Source organism: Dermacentor andersoni, chromosome 1 (genome assembly GCF_023375885.2).
Source record: "Dermacentor andersoni chromosome 1, qqDerAnde1_hic_scaffold, whole genome shotgun sequence".
In the NCBI taxonomy this organism is placed as follows: Eukaryota; Metazoa; Arthropoda; class Arachnida; order Ixodida; family Ixodidae; genus Dermacentor; species Dermacentor andersoni.
The window spans coordinates 292346491-292369251 of NC_092814.1; the positions used below are offsets into that span (position 1 = coordinate 292346491).

General features: G+C 44.1%; 1 protein-coding gene across 1 annotated transcript in view; it reads left to right on the top strand.

Annotated features, from left to right (window-relative positions):
- Larp7 (La related protein 7) overlaps positions 1-22413 on the top strand; it is a 73673-nt gene extending 51260 nt beyond the window's left edge. Inside the window, exons 7-10 of the mRNA XM_050196871.3 lie at positions 3171-3507; positions 10156-10306; positions 19260-19354; positions 22239-22413. Coding sequence (XP_050052828.1) covers positions 3171-3507; positions 10156-10306; positions 19260-19354; positions 22239-22304 — 649 coding nt within the window. The 3' untranslated portion in view covers positions 22305-22413. The remainder of the gene's footprint in view (positions 1-3170; positions 3508-10155; positions 10307-19259; positions 19355-22238) is intronic.
- The last annotated feature ends 348 nt before the right edge of the window (positions 22414-22761 follow it).

Genomic DNA, 22761 nt, shown 5'->3' on the forward strand with positions numbered 1-22761 from the left:
AGTTGCATTACATGTTTCCGACACTCTGGAGACTTGCACACGTCATAAAATGAACTGGCGAAGGGGTTAGTCCAGGTGTGGCCATTACCTCATTTGTCGTTGTAGTGGAGTGGTTCGAGAAATGCGGAATATGATACACAATGGACCACAACAAAGGCGATGCACTGTGGTGCAAAGATAGTGAGATAAAAAAGACGGTTTCACCCGAAAGGCGAAACATAGATTGCAATAGCGAATTAGTGGACAGCTATATGAAGTAAGGATAGTAGCTTTATCAGCTGTAAAAACATGTAAACATAGGAATACTAAACTAAATTAACAAGCATGGTGTCAAGCGTGCACAAGCAAACATGAACAACACTCACTCAATGACCGTAGAAACTCGCTGTCGAAATGCCAGAGTGAGGAAGCGCGGCGGCAGCAGTGAGTAAATTTACCTTTGTGCTACATCTCGCATCAACGCAAACTAAGCCGCAAAAACACAGCACACAGCGTATTTCGTCCCCGTCATAGATGCTTTCAAGATATGGTATAGGGTGTGCCCCCCCCACCTCCCTACCCTCCCCCTGGAGCCTTGAGTGCGGCGGAAGACTGCGCGCTTCCTCCCCGCTTTCCTCTGTAGGGTGCACGAGATTGAGCCGATATCACCAGCTGACCCACACACACTTTCACTCGCACATGCAGCATATGGTGCGCGGTGACAATTTTATCACCCTTGGGCTTCATGCGGAACCTCACGCTGACGCCGACCGCAGAAATGCATCTGGAGTGTCCATATAATTGCTATCACGATAAAAAGCTGTTGAAGATTGACAACGATGGACATTAAGTGTAAATAAATTTACATTCTGTGAAGGTAAACTCTGCAGCATTCATCTTCAGGGTGTCTACCAACCGGGAAAATCGGGAATTCTCAGGGATTTTGAGTAGTCAGGGAAAACTCGGGGAATTTGGGCCTCTATCAGGGAAAATTAGCGGCAATTTTATTGAAAGGGTCGAAAGTCGCGGTAATGCTGGATCGAGTAACAGACAGGAATCGTAATGAATCGTCTTTGATACCCTGTCGTCGGCAGGAGGAGTTGCCAGTGTACAGTCAACGAGCGACTTTCCGGATTACCGATAATTTGGACGGCTTCGCGGCACCGCCACGTACCCCATAGAGTCAACATATAAAAACGTGTGAAATTTCCGACGCAAGAACTCTTCGCCGTACGAATTTCCGGACGTTTTGCCGTGACCGCAGGTCCGAAGCGGAAATAATCAAAGGAACCACCACTGCCGTTTTGATTACTTCGCCACCTCGAACCGGCACTCTCGCACGTAGATCCGCTGGCAGCCGTTGCTACCATTGCGGCAACGCTAGGCCTAGCTGCTTCGACGTTCGCTACAAAGCTTCTTGCCGTTGGGTGCCGAGTTTTTTATTGAAAGAATTAGCTGCTGTCAGCAATGGCACGGACTCCGCCTTTGTGGTCCTCGCGATTGGCTTAGAAACTTAGAAAACACGGTGTGTTGCATAATGCTGGTTCCTGAAAGTCAGCTTCGCCTCTGTACAGAAATGTTACTTGGTGAAGCATACGCAAAAGTATTGCAGTGAAGCATAACAAGCGTGGGAAGGGGCCACGGAACACAGTATGTATTCCTTAATTATGCACGCAGGCACTCGGTATTTCCTGTCACAGTACGAGCATCGATATGCCTAATATGTGTACCGACAGGCCTTCAGAGCGTTTTCGAACGTGCCTGTGGCGGTTTCAGCCCCTAAGGGCAGTAAATGACACGGATTTATGTTTTTTCCAACTGGCCGATTTTTCGGACGTTTTCGCGGCCCATAGGGAGTTCGCAAAATCGGTCGTGGACTGCGCAACTGACCAAGATGCTTCAAATGGTCCTTCGGGCGAACGAGTGGCGGAAGGCGGACAAGAACAGAAATGACCTACGCATTGAGAAATAAACGGGAATGGAACCTTGCTGCCGCCCGGAGCTTGAGCTCAAAAAATAAAGTTTTGGCTGATGCCGAGATGCAGGTGTCCCTCATCCAAACCAAAATAAACTCTTTAAAGCAGTGAAACACAACACTCGGGCGTCGTGCGCGGGCTGAGAGTATGTCAGGACAGTTGAGGTTGACTTACGAGCTGTTGAGAGAGAATCTCAATTGTGACAGAGTTCGGGCCTCATCCCACTGAGGTTGCTATCAGTTGATAGAAATAGCTCATATTTGAAAATATTTGCTTCTGTATGCATCTCCTTTTTATTCGTATTTGATAATGTCCGACCCCATTTGCAATTTTTTTCGAGGACACTTTATTTGTTGTGCATTTTACTAACCCATGCCTTCTATTCTCTTTTTGAATAACATAAACACTGCTCCTTAGTATTCAAATTGGATTAAGTCACGTTTTTATTTTTTTCATGTGCTTACTAGAGAGTGACAGCATCAGCTAATATGGTTTCAGTCCGTCTTGACATAAAACATAGTTCTGCATCACTCCGGGAAATTTGCAATGGCACTCAGGGAAAACCTGAAAAACTCGGGGAATTTGGAAATGTCAACTTGGTAGACACCCTGATCTTACTTTTTTTATTGCCAGAATCTGGGGCATGCTACTTTTTTTGTGTTATAAAACCAAGTGTGTGCTATATACAGGTGCACATTGTTTTCAGTAATGAACCCATAAAAACTGGGTGCACGGTAAATTCGTGGGCACATTGGAATTGGGAAAATTCTGCCAAACAAAGCGGGTGGTGTGTTTTAATGTTTCTTCTGCTTCTTGTTTTAATTCCACCCACTTGATAATTCTATCAATTCTGTCATTCCTATCCAGGTCGAATTAACGAGAGTTAACTGCATTTAGTTTGCAATTACAAACGGAAAATTTGCTTTTACTTCTCAAAAGCTTTTCAGAAGTGGAACTGCTATGCCATTAAGCAGGAATCAAAAGTCCTTCCTTGTAGCAGAGAATTATTTGCAAGAAACCTGTGACAAAGATCTTTGTCCACTTTTCTCTGTGCTATCACAATACTTAATTGAAAGCCAGGGAAATAACTTTTACCTAAATGGCAAGACTTCATAAGCTACCCTTTTTTTTTTCTTTATTTCTCTGACTTTGCGTTCTTCTGCAACTGCTTTTTACACTATGGTTTTACCTTGTCTAAATCTGACCTGGCCACAGATGCGAATGGAAGCGCCTGAGGAACAAGTACCTGGCCCTACAGAAAGCCACAATGGCACAAATCAAGCGCTCTCTGCTGCTACCGCCATCGGGGTGCACCCCCGCTCCATCCCCAAGCTACACACTTTCCTCCCCAGTACAAGCATCAGCTGACTCCGACATGATTCTCACATCTCAGGAAGATGAGGCTTGGGAGATGTCCTCGGACAGCAAAGGGAATATGGAGCTACCAAACAATATGGACACAGCGCAAGCCCCGCCAACACTGCAGTTTCAGCCTGGAGTTATTGTCAAGCTGGTCACTGAAAAGCCAGTCTCCAACACTGCCGAGTTCAAGGTTTGTTTATTTTCTTCTTTCTTTATTTCTTTTACTTTGGTTTTAATTATTTAATTGTGAGCACATTATGAGCTAAATAATGGGCAACCAAATTGGGTTTGTTTTCTTTTCTTTCTTTCTTTTTTCTTATTTTTAATTTTTTAACTGCAAACACAAGTTATGAGCTATAAAAATTTACAAATTATGTTTGTTCAGCATACGTTTGTCCAGACATGGTATAGTGTAACCTAAAGTCATCCGAACAGGGATACCTGGGATCGAGCCAAGCATCACACAATTTTAAGCAGAACATTCTAACCACTATGCCAGGTCCGTTTTGCACAAGCAAACTGATAATACAGGTGGATTCAAGAAACTCGAAGGGCATCGAACTCGAAGGGGATTGCAAAATAGATATATAAATAAATAAAAAATATGCCTATCTAAAGTTTATCTGAAACTTCCACACATCTCGGACACTTTCCCAAGATCATGATAAGCTGCAACTTGCCTATTTGTGTCTCCAAGGCCATGTCAAGTACACAAAAAGTTCAATTATTTGTGTACATGAATGTAGGAAGACGCTTGCACTGTGGAATGGTCCTTGATGTAGTGATCGCAATGCTACACCCGCCACACCCTGCCGCCAGACCACAGTGCGCCTTGCACCCCTACAAGTGCTTGTTGCACATTTTTATTCAGTATAGGATAGAAATAGACGCAATGCAGAAACAAACCAGCCTGTATAAATTGGATATGCACTGTGACACTATGAGCACAATTGTAGTACGAATCATGCGTGGACATTCCCAACCGCTGTGCCCGGTTACAATACACCATTTAAATGGCCAATCGTCATATGTCGGCAACGAGTCAACCAGGCAGACTATTGTGTCGGCTTTTGGTTTTGAAAATGATTCTCTGCACTCCCTTCGTCACCAGTCATCACTTCTTGTTCACCCATCTCTCCTGGCTTGCCACTCGGTACGCATATCTCCATTTCGTCAAGGGCGCATACATGCGAGAGCTGCACCACCTTTGCCCGATGCATGTGCGAGTTGCAGGAGAAAAATGCAGGGACTGTGCCTAGGTATTACGAAGGAGGACACGCTTTTGCTCGATTCGTCACTAGCTGATGGCAATGCGCACTAGGCGAGAACTGGTGCTTAACTTCCATCAGAACAGTATCACAGCAGCCAATACAGAGTCTGTAATGGCAGAGCATACAAGACAACAAATCTGCAGTAACGTGTCATTATTCATTAATCTGGGGCTGCTAAAGTGGCATCTACCTGAGCACCCACCCTCGTGCTGGGTCACTTTGCTCCTCTCTGCAGGAACCCTTCATGTCAGGCCTGATGGTGAAGCATAGGTAAACAGCTGCCGGAGAAGTCAAAGGGTAAAACAATATAATAATGTAGATTATATATTTTTTAAAAATATACTTCGAACTCGCACTTGGAACTATAATTCTCCCAGTCACGAGTGCTGTGCTGTTGGGACTGCTATGCCACTAAATAAGAGAAGTGAGAGAGAGCTTATTCTGGAGTATTTACCTGCAGTTGTGTAGTGCAGCTCGGCTAGGGATTAATGGAGCAAAGCACGTCCTCCTCCGTAGTACCTAGGTGCAGTCCCCAGATATTTCTCTCGCAACTCACGCACACGTGCAAGGGTCAGAAAAACACAGTGCATTTCTCACGTGTCTGCACCCTTGGCAAAATAGAAAGGCACTCTCGGTGCTCTCGGTGCTATGGCACCTCACAGTTCTTGGCCCTTCCCTTCAATCCTCTGCGTCGGTGACTGCCAACAACACACAGATACTGTTAGATTCAGAAATGGCTTTCAGCTTGCAGAACATCCGAGTCCATTCCTACTCGTGTAATCTGGGGAGCACAAATGAAATCCATTCAGCAGGGTCGTGAATTGCAGAGCAATCAGTCTTGCACGCCGCTGCAATGGCGATCTTTCCACGAATGAAGTGCAGATGTGGCTTGTGGCATAGAGTTTCATACAATAATTACTACAGGGAACTCTGGCACTAGTGTCTATGGGAGCTGCAAGTGGGGTGGTTCAACCAGCAGCTGAATGCTAGTTAATACATTGATTTGCCTAAACTTCATCCCTCTGGCTCGAAATGGCTCCGTGGCTTGGTAAACTAATCATTCTAAACAAAGCACTGTGTTATAAGTAACTAAATAAACACCATTAAAATTGTCCGAAGGCCTGATTCGAACGTAGGACCTCTAATACAGAAGCCCAACCTTGAAACCATTATGCCACGGATGCATGCATCGACAAGCGGCATAATACACCCTTATGAATTTCTCGTGGGGAAGCGACTACGTTGAGACGCTTAGCGCATTTTGATTTGGTCACCTTTACAGGTTGAATTGCTGCAATTAGTAGCGATTATGCGTATTCATAGGGTCTTCTGCATTTATACAACTATAGATTAGTTTGAAATTTAGGACAATGAAAGCAAGTAAAGTGTAATAAACAAAGCCACAAGAATGTCTCAAGCGACAAGCACGAAGATGAGAGAAATCCATGCACTAACCATCATTCTCATGGTGGCTGAACAAGCGCAGTGCCAGCGCGTCCTCCTTTTATTTTTTTTTTTTTTTTTTTTCAATGCCCGCCAGATGCGGCCTGTCTGACCGTTCACCACCCTCTCCTATCGTCCTTTCCTACTCTCCCCCATTAGCTAGCGTTCGCGCCAGCTTTACAGTTGTGGGGGAGAGTACCATCTGGGTGATGGCAGTGCCAGAGTTCCTTCTAGTAATTATTGTGGGAAACTCTATGGCATGCAGTGGTTTCGTTAAATCCAGATTGTAATGCAAAAATCCGTTCACGTAGTGGGTGCGATGTTGTGATCGGATTCGTTTTGGCCACTCACGGAACACTAAAATGCTGTTCACGTGGTCTACAAGAATACAAACCTGGCAGTGCAGCTAGACATCTCCAGTTCAGCATTCCATGCCTGGAGCCTTTCAGTGAAAAGCTTGAGTTTCATCCACGCTTTCTTTTGGAAAGCGTGTTGGACCAGTAAGCCATTCGTGTTCTTGAAGCAGAGTGACAATCTGCTCTTGCCAATAATGAACGGCCACACACTATCCATATTTGCACCGGACAAATCTAACCCTGCTCATCTTTCCTCCATGGCGTGTACAGCGCAGTACACTTATAATGATATCAAGAAGAACGAAAAATCTGATTGTTATAACCGATCGTTTCTACAGTGGAACCCAAATATATCGAACTCGTTTACATCGAATTATTCTATATATCGAACAATTTCTGGACAAGGTATAGTTACAATGAGTATATATAGCAACAATTCCGTTTACATCGAACAAAAATAGCAGCGACTCCCGATATATCGAACGTCAAGCGGCGGAAAAAATGCCTCCAGAAGTTGGCTTTCCCTCGTGGTGGTGGGAAAACCTGGTGGCGCGGCTCCATCCAACCGCTCTCCCTACCATGGCCGCGCTGCGTCGAGCGAGCCGTCGACACCTCCCTGCAAAAAATTATCTTGGCCCACCCGCAGCGCTTGGTCAGACAGCCAATCAGAGGTTCTTGTGCCCTCGTCGTGCAAGATGGCGAAAGTGCGAGTTGTCTCGCTGCTTTTCTGGTAGTACATTGTGTGTGCGCCTTGTGGGCCTTCTCCCGCAGTGTTGCCGTGATGAAGCGGCAAAATTCGCCTTTCGTCATGAAGCTCGAAATCACAAATCGGGTCGAACGCGGTGAGAAGTCAGATGTCCCCGCAGCGTGCAAGATTCTGAGGAGCATTCTCGGCACGATCTTGAATAAGGGGGAGATTAGGGCTAAAGCGGCCAAACTCGCCACCTGGTGCCCGTGGCGCCCGACGCGTACGCACGGCCGTGTACGAGTGGTTCATCCGAAATTGCTTCAGCCATGCCGGCTTCCGCGTGCTCGGCGATGACTGTAAATCCTGATGAATGCGACGAAGCCGTTGCCGAAGTTTGGAGCGAGCTGTCAGAATTTCCGGAAGCTGTTGACGAGTCAATGGTCGACGAGTTCGTGAGTGCAGATGATGGTATCGCGACCACGGGAGAGCCAGAAAATGAAGACTACATTGCCGACATCGTACCCAGCACAAGTGAAATTGGGCACAATGAGGAAAGCAACGACGGTCCTTTGCCCACATTCTCCGAAGCGATTGGTGCGCTCGCATTAGTTCGGTGCTTCTGCGTGAATGCGGAAGGTTGCGGCCTCAGCTGCTCTGACTCAAATGTGGATGCGTCGCAGGCAGCGAAATTGCCCAAGCAGAAGAAAGTGCAGGACTATTTCATGCGAAACTAAGCTTGTTTTATCAATAAAGTGCTTTTATAAATGGCATGTGCTTTTATGACACCCAATTATTAGCAGGCTTATATCGAATTATGATCTATATCAAACTGATAGGCGTTTTTTTGCGAGTTCAATATAGCCGGGTTCGACTGTATATGTTGACTGCCATAAAAAGAGAAAAAGAAAAAAAACTTCCGAACATACCTTCATAGCTCCGAAACCAAATTTGCCACCTACAATAAAAAATTGACGTTGCAGAAAGAAGGCTGCCAAAAATTAAATGTTTATTTATACCTCTAAACAGGGTGTCAAGCGTTAGGTGCACTGAAATAGTCAGAAATCTGCACTTGCTTTCGTGGAAGTTTCAGGTTCGCAACTGTGGTGTGCATTGAATCAGCGGCTGCGCGAACACTGGCGGCTATAATTTAGCATGCATGAAATCAATGAGCGACTCTATCGACGACAGTACACTTTGCGTGAACATCGGGGTTGGTGTCAAATATAGGCCTCTGTCAATGTTGTCGTCATTGCCGCTGCTGTCATCGCTGCCGTCTGTAGCGACAGTGATCACTACGTCACAGATTCTTCACAAAATGAGGCAGTGCTATCTGCACTGAGAAACTCCTCCGTCAAAGCACCACCTATTTTATTACCAGTAGCCACGTGCTCCCAGAGTTCGGTAATGTCAGTGGCTGCCACCGTGTTGGTTTCATACATGGGGGTTTCAGCCGGGCGCACTAAGCCCACCGTTTCCATTCATCGGCATGGTCACTTGTTCAAGCCTTCATGATTGTGGCGCTCGCTGGTACTTTGAGTCTTGCAAACTTTGCAGCTTCGTCTCGGGTGACACAGCTTTGCGCTTTGTCGACACACCTACCGCTGCTTCCGCGGCACATTTTCGCGCTCGCTGAGGAAGAGAAGGAGATTGTAGAAAGGGAGCGCATGTGCGGTTCACTTCTCGTTTCTTCTTCTTCTTCTTCTTTGGATGGTCGCCGGCGACGTGGATAGGTGGATGGATGTTATGAACGTCCCCTTTGGAATGGGGCGGTGGGTTGCGCCACCAAGCTGTTGTCATTTTATTGCGTAATGTCTTACCTATGTTAAAAAAGAAAAGGAAAAAAAGAACACGATGAATTCCCATAACCAAAGTTTCTGAACTCCTATTGTGAACTTTGTTTTTGTATTTGTACGCCTCCATTGTTTGTCGTTTCCCTACTTTTCTTCCACGAATCTTCCAGTCGCCTCTTGTGGACGCGAAGCAGCTGGCACCATCTTGTGGCAGGCTGCGCCAACTTGTGATGCTCTCTGTGGCTTTCACAATCGGCGTGCTGGCGGGACGCACTGCACGCTAATGGCGCCAGATTCGAACTCGTGTAGGCAAACTTTTCGCCCCATCTCGGTTAAGGTGAACTTAGCAAAGCAAATTTCTCTATTATTCTGCATGGAAAATGCCACCAAAAAGACAGAACTTCGACCGTTATATCCGATATGCAGTGAATAGCATATCATTATATATGGGTTTTTTTCTCATAGCCTTATTGCATAAGTTCATACTCTGAAGTGAATTCATCGTTATAACCGACGTATCACTATAAGTAGACTGTACTGTACTGCCCTGCAGATTCAATCTCTTTTTGTGACAGCATCAGCCAAAACTGCTGTTTCAAATATGTTGGCATTAAATATTTCCAATGGCGTGAGAAGTGATCGCGTACCCACTAGAAGAAGCACACTTGCAGACGCGCGGCACATTATTCAATATATAGAATGTGACGGTGAACAGGAGTTTGATATACACGCATAGTGCAATGCTATACTTTGCATGCAATATTCAAAGGGATGTTATGACTGTCTGATATAGACAGTAATTCAATATATCCAAGTTTGATATATCCGATATCAACTGTACTTATATTACGTTTTTGTGGCACATCCTTGCACATCCCTCCTCTCCTGACTAGAGTCACTGGAGAATTTCTAGAGTAGTGCAACAGGCAGACTTCCACGACGGTGGCCACGCACTTTCCAAGCAACCCCAGTTATGCTGTTGGAAGGAACTTTCTTGTGGAATAAAATGATCTTGTTAATTTCCATAGCATGAGCCCTTTGACACTTTTCAAAGGGAGCACTTAAAAGAGGCTTTAAAGACATTTTTTCACAATTCTATACAACAGTACATGTATCTCTTGTTGTTAGGGCCTTGCATTTGTGCTGCTTTCTTTCATATTGTTTTGCCTTCCATCACAAACATTGGTCTAACAAGATGAAGTCCATGCCTTGATGCCTTCTTTAGAAAACTAATTTACACTTGACAGTTAAGGCTGTGCACTGAGAGAGTTGTCTTGTGTGTGTGTGCAGAACAAGATCCGGCAGCTGGCCAATGTGGCATACGTGGATGTTATGGAGGGGGACAGTGTTGCGTACGTGCGTTGTGCTGATCCTGATGGAGCCTACCAATTCATTGAGAACCAGAAGGAGTCTTTCTGTGGTGCCCTCTCCCTGCTTGCTGGTGCAGTATTGAGACTTTTGTACTGCTTTTGACTGTGACGTCTAATAGCCACCACTTGCTTGATGTAGTGTAAGACAATGTAGTGGAGTGAAGGCATCGTACCTTTGCTTGGTCTCTCCACCTTGTTTAACCCCCTTAACAACATTAGTGATAAGTGACATGATTGCACTACATGTAACTCTGTGGCATTGTTACCCCACACAAGTTAAAATGACATGTTCAGGTGCAGCAATTTCCGGCATGCCTTTGCAAGGCTAGATCTGCCTTTAGCTAGCACCATCCTTCCCCTCTTCTTTCTGCATTTTTTTTTCTTTCTTTATATGGGTGTACGTGTTTCCAGTTGTCGAACTGCTGTGGAGGAAACCTGCAATTCCGTGGTGATTTTCATTGCAGGTGTTACTCACGATTGCGTACAGCCAATGATAACAATTTAAGTGGTTTTACAAAACCACCAGTTACCATCACACGTGGATGCTTTTATTATATAAAAAGTGTATTTTAGCTACAACTGCAAAATTAATAAATAAGGGATTTGGGATAAGTAGTAATGCTTGCTTGGCAAAATGTATCGCAGTTGTGGACACCACAACTTGTACAATAATTGCAAATGCACACTTTATATGCCAACTTATTTTTTAATCAGTTACTTTAGTGCCCTTGTGGCATTTAAGCAGTTGAAGGCAGTCAGTGTTTAAGGTATGACTGCTTGGCAGGAATTGTGACAGTAGCAGCAATTTCGAGACCTCTGCCCCCAAAATAATAACTGTAATTGGTGCCTCACATAGCTCAAGGAAGACGTCATAGGAAAATTATAAATAGGATGCCCATCCATTTTGCTGCAAGTTTGCTGTCTGTTATCTCTAGACTGGTACTAGTCTCATGGTTCTTACTAAGCAGACATGCCTCGAGCGCTGACCAGCTTCACTTTTGCAATTGCAACATGTGCACTTGTCAATAATGAAGATGTTAACTAGTGAAATTGAGTTAATTGTATAACTTACCAATTATCACACAATTTCTAATGTATTCCACTACTTTAAATTTAGGACATAGAAAATTATCATTGTCTTAAGTCCCCTGTTTAGGTATAATTACTGGAGACAAGTAATTGCTGGAACAGCCAGTATAGACTTGGAGGAGGTGCCCACAGTGCGTACAGTCAAACCCACTTATAACAATACTGGTTTTAACAATATATCAGAATATAGTAAAAAGTTTATTTCACTATAGAACACACAGAAGTTCTTGGTGCCGCAGCTGGTCGTTGTTACATCAGAGTATTGTTTAAACTAGGGGTGTGCGAACAGTGAATTTTGAGACCGAATCAAATACGAATCGAATAGTGCCAGAAGCAAAGCGAATCGAATCGAATAATTTTCAAATAATGAATAACCGTTGTCAGAATCAATATAAAACAATGTTCACATCCTGGTATTCTTAAAGTTAGCCAGTTTCTATCATTACATTGTACGTTATGAAGCATTGTTCATTAAAAAAGCACAAATGGAACATTAGTAGCAAACAAGTAGTTTCTTCAAATGTACAGGGCTCTTCACAGAATTCGAATGATCTCTGTATAGCCTGTAAAGTATAGCTACCTAAGCAACGCAGCCTGCTCCGCTACACAAGTTCTCCCATTTTATGTCTATACTGTGCCAGTGAGGGTGAAAACTTATCGTATTTTTGATCTGATCTTATGTTTATTTGGGTGCAGTTGACGTTCAGTCGCCTGGCAAGGGAATAAGAATTAAGGATCGCCAATCAGCCTCTAGAGTCTGTACAGGAGTATGTTTATCTAGGTCAATTGCTCACAGGGGACCCTGATCATGAGACGGAAAAGCAGATAAATGAAAATGGGTCGGAAAGCATACGGCAGGCATTACAAAATCAGGGTGTCTACCAACCGGGAAAACCGGGAATTCTCAGGGATCTTGAGTAGTCTGGAAAAACTCAGGGAAACCTCAGGGAATATGTGTTTCTATCAGGGAAAATTAGCTGTAATTTTATTGAAAAGGTCGAAAGTCGAGGTAATGCTGGCTCGAGTAACAGCAGGAATCGTAATGAATCGTCTTTGACGCCCTGTCATTGGCTGGAGGAGTTTCGAGTGTACAGTCAACGACCGACTTTCCGGATTCCCGATAATTTGGACGCCTTCGTGGCACCACCACGTACCCCATAGAGACAATGTATCAGGACGTCTTAAATTTCGGACGTAAGAACTCTTCGCCGTCTGATTTTCCGGAGGTTTTGCCGTGACCACAGGTCCGAAACGGCATTAATCAAAGCCACCAGCTGCCATTTTGATTACCTTGCCGCCTGGAACCGGCGCTCTTGCACGCAGATCCGCTGGCAGCCGTAGCCACCACGTCGGCAACGCTAGGCCTAGCTGCTTCGACGTTCGCTATGAAGCTTCTTGGCGTTGGTTGTCGTGTTTTTTATTGAAAGAATTCGCTGCTGTCAGCAATGGCACGGACTCCGCCTTTGTGGTCCTCGCGGTTGGCTTAGAAGCTTGGAAAGCACGTTGTGTTGCATGATGCCGGTTCCCGAAAGTCAGCTTCGCCTCCGTACATAAATGTTACTTGGTGAAGCATACGCAAAAGTATTGCAGTGAAGCATAACAAGCGTGGGAAGGGGCTGTTGCCATGGGACACAGTATGTATTCCTTGATTACACACGCGTGCACCCGGTATTTCATGTCGCAGTACGAGCACCGATATGCCTAATACGTGCACCGGCAGGCCTTCAGAGCGTTTTCGAATGTACCTGTGGCGGTTTGAGCCCTTAAGGGCACTAAATGACATGCATTAATTTTTTCCAACTGGCCAATTTTTCTGACGTTTTCGCGGCCCCAGGGGGTTCGAAAAATCAGACATGGACTGTGCAACTGATCAAGAAGATGCTTCAAGTGGTCTGTGGGGCGAACGAGTGGCGGAAGGAGGACAAGAACAGAAAGGACCTACTCATTGAGGAATGAACGGGAAAGGAAGCGTTTTGCCGCCGTTTTGAAGGAGCTTGAGCTCAAAAAAGGAAGTGTTGGCTGATGCCAAGATGCAGGTGTCTCTCATATCCAAACCAAAGTAAACTCTTTAAAGCAGTGAAACAAAACACTGAGATGTCGTGCGTGGGCTGACAGTATGTCAGGACAGTTGAGGTTGACTTACGAGCTGTTGAGAGAGAATCTCAATTGTGACAGCGTTTGGGCCTCATACCACTGAGCTTGCTATCAGTTTATAGAAGTAGCTCATATTCGAAAATATTTGCTTCTGTATGCATCTCCTTTTTATTTGTATTTGAGAATGTCCGACTCGATTTGCAATTTTTTTCGAAAACATCTTATTTGCTCTGCATTTTATTAAACCCTCCCTTCTATTCTCTTTTTGAATAACATAAACTCTACTCTTTAGTATTCAAATTGGACTAAGTCCTTTTTCTTTTAATTTTGTGTGCTTACTAGAGGGTGACAGCATCGGGCGATATGGTTTCAGCTATAGTGTACTAGAATAATGTCCTAGTGACACGACCGGGAAGGAGCGCGCTGCATTTTTCCGTTGACACCACCAGGTGTCGCCACTGCGACCTTTTCTAGCATACCAGCTGCTCTCATAATCGCTGCTTTTGAGGCGGTCCATGTTTCTGAGCGTTTTTTACGGACATGGTTCTTTCATTATAACAGAAAAGGGTTGTATTTAACAAAGTATTGTGTAAAGGAAGATTTTGAAGGCCACATCGATACTCTAGTATCGACAACGTCGTCTGCTAGCGAAGTCTGGCACAGTCCGGCGCTTTGATTGCGCTCGTGGTATCGCCTGTGGCAGCTGGCAATTCACCGAGCTTCTTGTTGCTCATCTACTGCTCAAAAGCAGCATATCTGGGCCTGCCTTGCTTCTATGGAGCTATATTTACCACTCCATTTAAATTGCGTGCTTATCACGAATGACAGGAAAGTGCGTAGTGACTTCGACTTGCACTGCTAACCACGAGGGCGTACGATTAAATAATGGCCTCGTTGGCTGCATTTTCATGGTGGCAAAATGCAAAAATGTCCTTGTTGTTACCGGTTATAAAACCCCAGGTGGTCAAAATTATTCATGTGCCCCTCACCCCTTTACTGCATGCCTAATAATTAGATCGTAGTGTGTTTTGCACATTTTAACCCCGGAATGAATTCACCTTTGGCTATACAATTGCGTACATACCAACTCACATTTTCCCCAGAAATTATAGCTCCTAAGAAATCCGCCGCATCTTCAGCACATACTGTCAGAGTGACGCTCGAAAAAAATTCAGGTTAGTGTTTCTTTTTCTTTATTCACAAGGAAAATAGCACAGCTATAAAGGAACCCTAAAGTGTACTTTCCCTAGACACTGAGCTTATAATCACATTATAAGTAACTGTTACTGTTAAAACACCTAACCAATAACACCTTCTAGCATGGAGTTCTAGCTACATCGACTGAGCTTAATATATTTTGATGCCTTGTGCCTTCTTTCATTACACTTGTTCACGCTCTTTTTGAAGAAATGTAGCCTGGTTATGATGTAGAAAGCAGTGGCTTCTGCTGTCGTGGATTTGCAGTCATCAGGGCAGCCAAGTTGATGCTGCCGCCTGGCTTTAACAGCATCTAAAACATCTAAAACGCTGTCTGCGTGCAACTCAAGACTAAAACAAACAGTGAAGTCTTTCTCCAAGTTGACCATAAACTGGTACAGAGGGGAGGCAGGAGATAACAAACCACTGTTGTCTTTCATATGGTAAACTCTGCAAGCCTCAAATTTCCTGCTGCCCATTTTGTGATCAGTAGTAAGTTCAGGCAGGCTTCACAGCCTGTCTTTAAAATGCACTTTCTCGCCGCAACCAGCCATATAGAAAATAAGGTGGCTGTCACTGGATGCTAGAGGCCCAAATACCACAGCAGCAGGCTGCAACCTCGGAGTTAAAATATGTGAAAGGTCATGAAAGTCACTTTCAGGCATTATTCCTTGGCAAATCATGCGGCTGTCAGAGTCTTGTTTCAGTTTTGGTTCGCAGCGGCAAAGGAGCATACAACTATATGTCTTGGCACAGCACACCTCTAAAGTACAGTCTTCATGCCGACTGAAATGCAGAACTTTTGCATGCAATATCTCGAGCCTTTCTTGCTTTTGTATCTATGTTGCCGCGAAAACTAGGGTTGAGTCATTGCTACAGTTAATGTGGCACCAGAGCTTTGAGGAAACATGCACTGCTTGGAGCGAGCTAATTTCAAACGGTTCATTCTCAGTGAACTGTCCGTTTTCATCTTGCACACTCTCGACCTGGATCTCGTGAAGTGGTTGGCGGAGCTGACCATCTGCCGCTCTTTCTGCATTTTGTGCGGTCCGTGCGTTCTTATGTGGCTTCGTGCTTACCATCGGTGCACTTGCTGCAGCTGGCTTCTTTCTTTCCGGCCTCTCTTTGACAGGTGCGACAGAAAGGTAGAACGTACAGTCGGGCAGAAGGGTAGGCACCGCGCCAGGCGCCAGCGATGGCTTCCCACGTGGAAGTCGCACTTCGGTGCTATCGATGATGTGGACGTAATCCCTCCAAATGTATCGAGGCTGAAAGTGACGCTTACATACCGCTGAAGATTCAGTGAGAGGCTTGTCTGCTCTGCGCAGATTGCGCTCCCATTTCTTCCGAAGTTCATTTTCCATTGGTGCGGCAAACAATGATGCTTTCGGAGCACCCGGATAATCGCTTTGGCAGCCTGGAGCGTAACAATGGGAGTCCGTCTTTCTTTTTAGCATCGTACCTCTTGTGTTGCAGTAGATGCAGGGATATGCCTTCTTTTTCAAATCATCCACTGTTTTTCAGAAGCATGGCCTCGTTGAACGTAACACGGCTCGGAAAACACACGGAGCAAACAGCCGCAGAGCGTGTCTGAGCCGGCCCGACCGCGTACCAGCAGCTAGAAAAAAGCACAGCAGTGCTACCGACGGCGGCTACTGGCATTTGCTTCAACCGGCCCATTGTCCCTCCCTTTTGCTCGCGTCACTAGGACATTATTCTAGTACACTATAGTTTCAGCCCATCTTCACATAAAACATAGTTCTACATCACTCAGGGAATTTTGCAAGGGCGCTTAGGGAAAACCTGGAAAACTCGGGGAATTTGGAAATGTTAACTTGGTAGACACCCTGAAAATCCTAACTGGGAGCTTTCCACTGTCTCTGAAAAGAAAAGTGTACAATCATTGCATTCTACTGATGCTAACAGAGAAGCGTGAAAACAAGTTAAGGACCGCGCAATGAGTGAAAAAGCGAAAAATGTTTGCCATAGCGTTAAGAGACAGGAAGAGAGCGGTGAGGATCAGAGAGCAAACGGGCATAGCCGATATTCTAGTTGACATCAAGAAAAAGAAATGGAGCTGGGCAGGCCATGTATTGCGTAGGGTAGATAACCGGTGAACCATTTACATGATGGGTGCCTAGGGAGGGGAAGTGCAGTCCAGAACAGCAGAAAATTAGGTGGGATGATGAAATCAGGAAATTTGGAGGCGAAAGTTGTAATCAGCTAGCGCAAGATAGGGAAAATGGAGACCGCAGGGAGAGGCCTTCATCCTGCAGTGGACATAAAATAGGCTGATCATGATAATAATGACGACATTCTGAAATATTCTAGAAGTATTTGAAAAATATTCACATTTACAAATAGTGGCTATTCTATTCGAAAGTTTCGAATATTAGCACACACCTAGTTAAATCCGGTAACCAGTCGTAAGCGAGTTCTAATGTACAGTTATACCTTGATATAATGAAGTCAGTAAAATTGGTAATTTGCTTTGTTATATTGAATTTTCACCTTAAATTTACTGCAAATAAGTGGTCGCCGATGGATTTTCCTTACCCTGAAGAGGCCGCAACATTTTGAGAATTATCGGGCAACTGGAAAACACAAATTTAAATGAGAAAAAAATAATTTCTTTCATTTGAGAGTTGGCGACAAAATATACGGTTTCATGCCATGTTGACAATATCTTCACATAGGCAGTACGAAGCAAAGCCAGCCATGCTTTCGTGTCCACTGTGCCCCCGCGGCTGATAGTGTCGCCTGCAGTGGGATGACACTATCAGGAAAAGCGCCAGCAGTGGGGAGCAAATGCTTCATCAGCCTCTCGCTTCAATGCGTCTCCAAAACTCAAGACTACGCAACCTCCAGTAGTAAGCGTGCGGGAAGACTGTGCACATGGTGTAACGCCATCTTGGCGTGCCCACTCTTTGTACACATGGCAGAATACCTCTAAAACTGTGCTTGGGCTGTGTATGCGCCCAGCAGCACCGACAGCCATGTGCGGTCGGGTGCACTAAAAAAGGAAATGCGCATCAACTACCCCAAACTTCCTCTCCCTCTTTCTCCTTGCTCGCACGGAAGATGGCGCTCATCAAGCCACCATCCTTCTCGACTCACACTCGCAAGCTTTCTCTTGAGCCCAAAGCATACAGCGTGCAGGGCGCGATAGGATCTTATCGCAGTTGGTTTTTATGCAGAACATGGCACTGCTGGTCGCTCTTGGTCATGCAGCGCGCGATTTGAGAGGTGCGTTCACAAGCAGCTGCATGTAATTCAACCGTTTGACCATCTGCGCCCGCAGCAGTTGCTATTTATTATCTCGGTATTCCTTCATGGCGGCAGTGGAATTTTGTTATAGTGAAATCAGTGCAATCAGTGAAATCATGTATAAGCACACTTCGTTATATTGAGGTTCTAGGACAAGTCGTAAAAAAATGAAATACTTCATTATATTGAGAATTTTGTTATATTGAATTTTATTATATTGAGGTTTAACTGTACTTCTTTCTGTTTAATTAAAATGTTTTGATCTGTGTCCTCCCTTTGTTTGTTTTGTGCGACCCAATTATAACAATTATCGGTTATAGCAATGGTATTTTCTTGGCACTTGAATGTTATTATTAGTTGGTTTGACTGTATGATAAGTAGTGCATGGCATTTTTTGAAATTGCATCAGTGTTTTTGCTGTTGACAGACTATGAAAAAGGTGAAGAGGTTGTGGCAGTGGATGGTGTTGCAATGGAGATGACAGGTGTGGCCTTTTGGCCATCGCCTCTCATTTTTGCTTGCAGCCTGTTCATGTTCTGCATGCAACTGCAACATAGATCATTCATTGGTAGCATGTTTAAGAGTACTAATGTATCTTCACAAAAGTGCCTAGTCACATGGTACATTTTCAAATCTCTTGCACTTTCTTTGCAGCCTGAAAAAACTAAAACCAGAGCAGCTATCTTCATGAAAAGAGACTATTTGGATATTTCTCAATAGGCTGTAGAACTCCCTCATTGCTTTAAAAGTTGGCTATTTAATTGTTGGTAATTAATAACCTGAGCTCACAGTAAGAAATGCTTTGAGTTGCTCAAGGGAACAGTGAGCAATAATAACTTGGTTGTATTCTCGTAGCACACATGTGGGTTTTGTAAGACTTGGCACAATTTAGCTATGCTACTCACTTATAACCAATTTAGTCAAAGTGAATTTTCATTGCATTTGGCTTTTAAAGATATAACAAAGACAACAAATCAACTCCCATTGAAAATTTTCTTGTTGTCTGACAGATGTTAAGCATTTCCTCATGCATGGTACCATTGGCAAGTCATCATCCAGAATTCCCAGCAAGGCTGTCGCGCTTTCCATAAATATAATTTAGCATAAAGAATGCTTACTGCCACATCATTGTTTGGCAAAACTTTGTGTTTAGGCATTGTATGTCTGCTGCATTGTAGTAGCTTTAGTTTTTTCCCTGAACAAATCCTCCTGGGGCCACAGGCTGTTGGTCTTAATTGCTATAGTGGGTTGGTTACTGTGGGTGTCTGATCTGTAAACATGTTGCTTGAATACTGGTAGTGGAAACAAATATTTAGTGGGGTCACGGATGACATTTCTTTTAGGCAAGGATGTAATGATAGCTTGATTTGCTTACAGGGGATGAGGAGAAGTCTTACTGGGAAAAGATAAACCTGGACCGGGAGACACGCCGCAACCAGAAGACCAGGCAGAAGAAACGAGGTGTTGAGAAGGTGAGCTTGTGAATGTATTAACTACAAGTGAGAGTCAGACACTCGAGATGTGTAACGCACTCTGTCCAAGCCTGATGGCCTGATAGGAACAAAACAGTTTTCAGTCGTTGCACCAACAGAACAGTCACGACAGCCACTGTTGATATATCAACAGTGATACAATATGGAAGAGGTAATTTGAGAAATCTAAGGAGGAAGAGAAGTGGTTTAAAGATTGTATGTTGTGCCTTTATATAATATGCGAGCTTATTACAAGTCTGTCAGAGCTGATTGTCGTAGGATGCATGATTTAAATGTTCTGGACATGGTGTGATGTCATAAGCCAAGATGAGCAACAGCATAGCATTGTGCACTTTGGGCAGTGAATCAGGTGCACAACATTGTTCCTTGTGTAAAAAGGTTCGATGTTACTAACATACAATAGTGAACAAAAAGATGGTATTTTGTATTTGAGTCCTGTGTGCTCAACTGTGCAGAATGTTGGAGTTGCATTATGCCAGACCGCTAGCCTAGGGCAATAGCCTCTTGAACACACCCTGCCATCATCCTTTATTCATACCGCATAGCCTGCCCATTGTGTGCATAATTTGCATATGCTAAGAATGTATCACCAGGAAACCATAATATCAACCAGTAGTGAAATTGTGTGCACATGCTGGTGAGATAAATTTTAATGATGGGTGGGGAGGGTTAGCTGAGCAAAAGGTTTGGCATGCTACTGTATTCAGGTTTGATATATAACAATGGATCAAAGGACAAGAGAAAAGAAAGAACGCAGACCCATCTACTCGCACAAAAACCTGGAAATGGGCGGCATGCCATGGGTGAGCATCATGAAATTTACAAAGTGGAAAGTTGAGCTTTATGGAATCGTCAGTAACCGAAATTTTATGCATCTCTGTCCTTTTGGCTCCATCACAGAGATGGATAATCCATTGTCATTACCATCAATTCCTAATGGCACTTTCATTTCCCATGTAGCAGCGCACTGCTGATTCGACACTCAGTGAGGCAAAGCACACTCTCCTAAAGTTGCACTAAATTTTCCCCTGTGACAGCGGTATAAGTTGATAGATCAAGTTGTAGCTGTGTATTCTTGTACATACAGCAAAGACCGTTAACTTGAAAGGTAAAAATTCTTATCCACCTGAATTGGAGCACAAAGCTACAAAGGAAATCCATACAGGTTTCTCAGAAAGAAACCCGCGCAGTTGAAGAAAAATTCGTCCTGGTCCGGGATTCAAACCCGGGACCAACACCTTTCTGGGGCAATCGCTCTACATCTAAGCTAACTAGGAGGCTAGCAGATTGCAGAGCGAAGGCGAATTAATTAATTGACAACGCGAAGCATTGGAGCATTGAATATGGTAAATCAGTTCTGCAGAAGCCCTCAAGGTGCCAGAGAGTACAGTCAGCCATAAAAGTTTACGGACCACGGGATCTGAGAAAAAACAATATCTGCACTAATCTCACAGCGCAACCTGATATTCGTATTTACAGCCTCCACTAGTACATGCCAATAACATTGTGATGTACGGTTGTACTGGCTGCTGTTAAAGGCTGCTTGGAAATTCAACATTTTCTGAGATACCATGGCCCATAAACTTTTTTGGTTCACTGTACATGGAAGGGAAAAATTGTCATTCACCTGAATTGTAGCACCGATTTGAAAAATTGTTGTGGTAGAACGCTCCCTAGAGGGCACATTACAACTTCCAGTGTAAACCATAATTTGCTATGGGGCCTGGTGAGGGGCCCTTTAATAGGCACTTACAGTATAGGTATCGGCTGGTCACCCACATGGCTAAACACTGCTTCTGTGGCTCTCAGTCTAGCCAGTGTGTGCAGTCTCAGGCCGTACTGCTGATGATGACTGCTGATATGTGAACGTACTGGCAAGCTTCTCATGAAGAGTTGCCGTCCGCCATCATGCCTGCTAACTAGGTTGCTAGGCCTAACGAGTGTCGTTTCTCTGAGTTGGAGGCTGAAAGTTATGGTTTGGTACCAAGCTGTCGATCATTTCCCAGGGCTGAACGGCATTCGGAACGCCATGAAATTAACTAGCCAACAAAAGCCAAGGTTACAGGTGTCAAAGTGAGTGGTGTGATGTTTGTTCACAGCCACCGCATGTGTTTGCCTGCACATTGCATGCATGGATCATATAGAGAAATTTGAGTAAGACACCATGCAGTGTCCGAAATTTCGGTTACTGTTCAGTCTACTTTGGAGTAAGTGGCAGTGCCATGGGTAAGTCTTAAAATATAGAGCAGGTCTGAAAAATTGGCCATCCAGAAAATTGTAGCTATATTCCTAACTCTTGTCAAAAGTAGATGCCAAGGTTGGTAAGGGGTGGAAATTGTGGTGTCTTAATCCTCACCACAAGCTCATAGATCAGTACCTGAAGCTGTGATTCCCGCAACACTTGCAGGTTCCCACACCCCAGGAGAGAATCTGTATTCACTTCATTTCATTTTTTTACTTCAGTTTCAGAGCCATTCAGGCATTACAGAAAGGAGTGGACGACTATGAAAAAATAAACAAATAGCGAAAATAATAACAGCAAGTTGTTTAGTGTAGGTGATAACAAAGTGCAGACTTGAAAATTGCAAGGTCTTGTATGAAGACGATGGAGGCAGAAAGGTGATTCCAGTCTCTGCTAGTACTGAGAATAAGCGATTCAGAATACAGGTTAGTTCTTGATGCTGGAACACCAACATTGTGTCTATGGCCAGTGTGCTAGTGGTGATGATTTTTTCAGTAGGAAAAGTGTCTGATTACTGTGTGGCCACCCACTTACCTTATTGCCTGTGAGGCATGCAAGGGCTTTATGGCTGAAATAAAAGGGATTTGCGCTGAAGCCATTTCCTGGGTTTCTTTATTGCAGGTCATGGCAAAGGCCCAAAAGATGATGGAGAAGAAAAATCTACACATCCGTTTTGATGACCTCTGAAGCCAAGACTTCAAAATCAAATATGTGTGCAACATCCAGATCAGCACAAGGAAATAGTTGATAAACCTTACGTTGAATTCCAAAAATTAAAATGTGGATGAAAGTAAAACGTAGTAGCTGATACCTAGCACAGCTTTTGTTTACATCATCAAAAAATACAGTTTGGTGAAGATATGAGCTATGACATAATTCTTATGTATGCACTTGCACATGCTTAAGTTCTCAGCCCATTGCTTTCGCGTTGCTCACTCTATTCTGCAAGGGTACCAGGTGGCCTGTGAAAAGACATAACCAGGAGTACTTCCAGGGTTAATTACACAGCATGAAACCTGAAGTTAATTGAGCAATTAGAAGTGCAGCTGAACCTCAATATATAACAAACTTTGATATAGGAAATCTTGCGATGTAAAAGTATTTTGTCATTTCTCTTATAAGCAGTTTTCCTAGGTAATTAAAA